The sequence below is a fragment of the Glossina fuscipes genome, unplaced genomic scaffold (genome assembly GCF_014805625.2).
Source record: "Glossina fuscipes isolate IAEA_lab_2018 unplaced genomic scaffold, Yale_Gfus_2 71031, whole genome shotgun sequence".
In the NCBI taxonomy this organism is placed as follows: Eukaryota; Metazoa; Arthropoda; class Insecta; order Diptera; family Glossinidae; genus Glossina; species Glossina fuscipes.
The window spans coordinates 1-1,596 of record NW_024004302.1 but is presented as its reverse complement, the minus strand read 5'-3'; the positions used below and the strand labels follow the sequence as shown (position 1 = coordinate 1,596).

The 1,596-nt window shown below is 35.3% G+C and overlaps 1 protein-coding gene across 2 annotated transcripts; it reads right to left on the bottom strand.

Moving 5' to 3' along the window:
* Positions 1-6: 6 nt before the first annotated feature.
* LOC119643928 lies at positions 7-1,475 on the bottom strand. Of its 2 annotated transcripts, XR_005248462.1 has the most exons (4): positions 1,065-1,475; positions 694-994; positions 494-616; positions 7-432 (listed from the first exon to the last, which is right to left on the bottom strand). XR_005248462.1 is itself a non-coding variant. In XM_038043436.1 (2 exons), exons 1-2 carry the CDS (start codon positions 1,268-1,270, stop codon positions 700-702), a joined length of 501 nt encoding a protein of 166 aa, XP_037899364.1. In that variant the 5' UTR covers positions 1,271-1,475; the 3' UTR covers positions 649-699. The 2 variants fall into 2 exon arrangements, 1 of the variants encoding a protein (XP_037899364.1); XM_038043436.1 differs by lacking the exons at positions 7-432; positions 494-616 and having other exon boundaries at positions 649-994.
* Positions 1,476-1,596: the final 121 nt, after the last annotated feature.

Below are 1,596 nucleotides of genomic sequence, written 5' to 3'. Positions count from 1 at the left end.
GTCAATTGCTCCCTCTGTTGAACGTCGTATGTACGGTCGATATCTGGCTGTAATAAAATTACTCTTTTCAATGCTGAAAATATACCCAAAGCCGATGTCCACTCTTTACGAGAAATACAACGCATGATACGATTAGTAATAGCTTCGGCATCTTTGACAACCATATCGATTGACTTATAGGCAAGCTTGGCGAAGACGTCAGCATGCTTCGAATTGGGTATAATCTCTTGCATAAGGGCTCTTTCCCAATTCAAAAGCCGCTGCAAGCCCAATAGCATGACCAGATATTTATCCAGTTCTTGGTCGCCATCAGCAAACTCTTCAGAAGACAAATGATCCGAATGCGACGTTGCTTTTTTAATAGATATACCGGTAGATTGCTCCAAGGTCTGGGTTGCTTTCAAATATAATTTATTTGCTTTGCGTTCAAAACTAAAATAAAGTAATTCCAGTAGATTTAAATTACGAGTTCATTTTCACTAAAAATGCTTACATATGTTGCAAGCGTGCTGATGTATTCTTTTTAACTTCAGGTCGACCCGTATGGCGTGATTTCTAAAATTTTAAAATGTACAACACAACATTATTTACATGCAGAATTAACTAAACACATAACCTAAGAATGAAAAAAAACCATAATTTTCGTAAACCGCAATTCTGACGGAAAATTTATTTAAAAACTTTTTCTCATACGAAAGCCTAAATTTCCTCCTTTTCACTAAAATTCAAATCTTCAAGAAACTTTTCAATTCGATCGCAATCAACTTCTGGCATGATACCAAATTTCTGTAAATCATGGCGCTTTAATTTCATGAAATCATTGATATCGATACCGCATTCTTCAAAATAATCAGCATAAGCTTCTAAGCCCACATATTTAAGCAGCAAGTGAACCGTTATATTACTGTTCAGAATACTTTTAATCAAAGTGTGATGACTGGCGTATTCTGGACTCAAGTTATTGCTGGTGGATGCAACCGGCGAAAAATTTGGGCTGAAAGAAGCACAGATGAAAACGTTAATTTGTTTAATGGTGTCTTGGTAAAGACGTCTGAGGAAATAACCTGAGTGAAAATGTTGATTTATTAAGCCCTTCCAACGGGCTAATCATAGATGTCTGAAGTTCAAAAGTGCTCATGTCCATATGCTTAGGAGTGGAACAGCACATTTGATTAAAAATGTGTGCTTCCTGGAGGCATGAATTGAAAGGACTACTATTAAACTTAAATTCGTGACAGCACCGCATGGTAGGCGTACGACATTCCTCCATTTTTTTCTTGTTCTTATTATTATTTATCTATAATTTTTAACACAGTTTTCTTCTCAACAACGTATTTTCCGCAGATTAGGTGACTATCCCAACTAGGCAATACAACATTAACTGCAGTTGAATAATAAGAATGATTAGCTTCTGATCGGTTAATTATCAACTAAGAGCAACTGTAATTTTATTGCCGTCATAAGAAAGCAGAATGAAACGTGAAAGAATAAACGTTAAATTATCGATCGCAATATGCTATCGAATAATTAGCTAATTAAATCCGACGACCTACTACAATTCTCTTCTATTATTACATAAATAAGTTTTAGTACTAA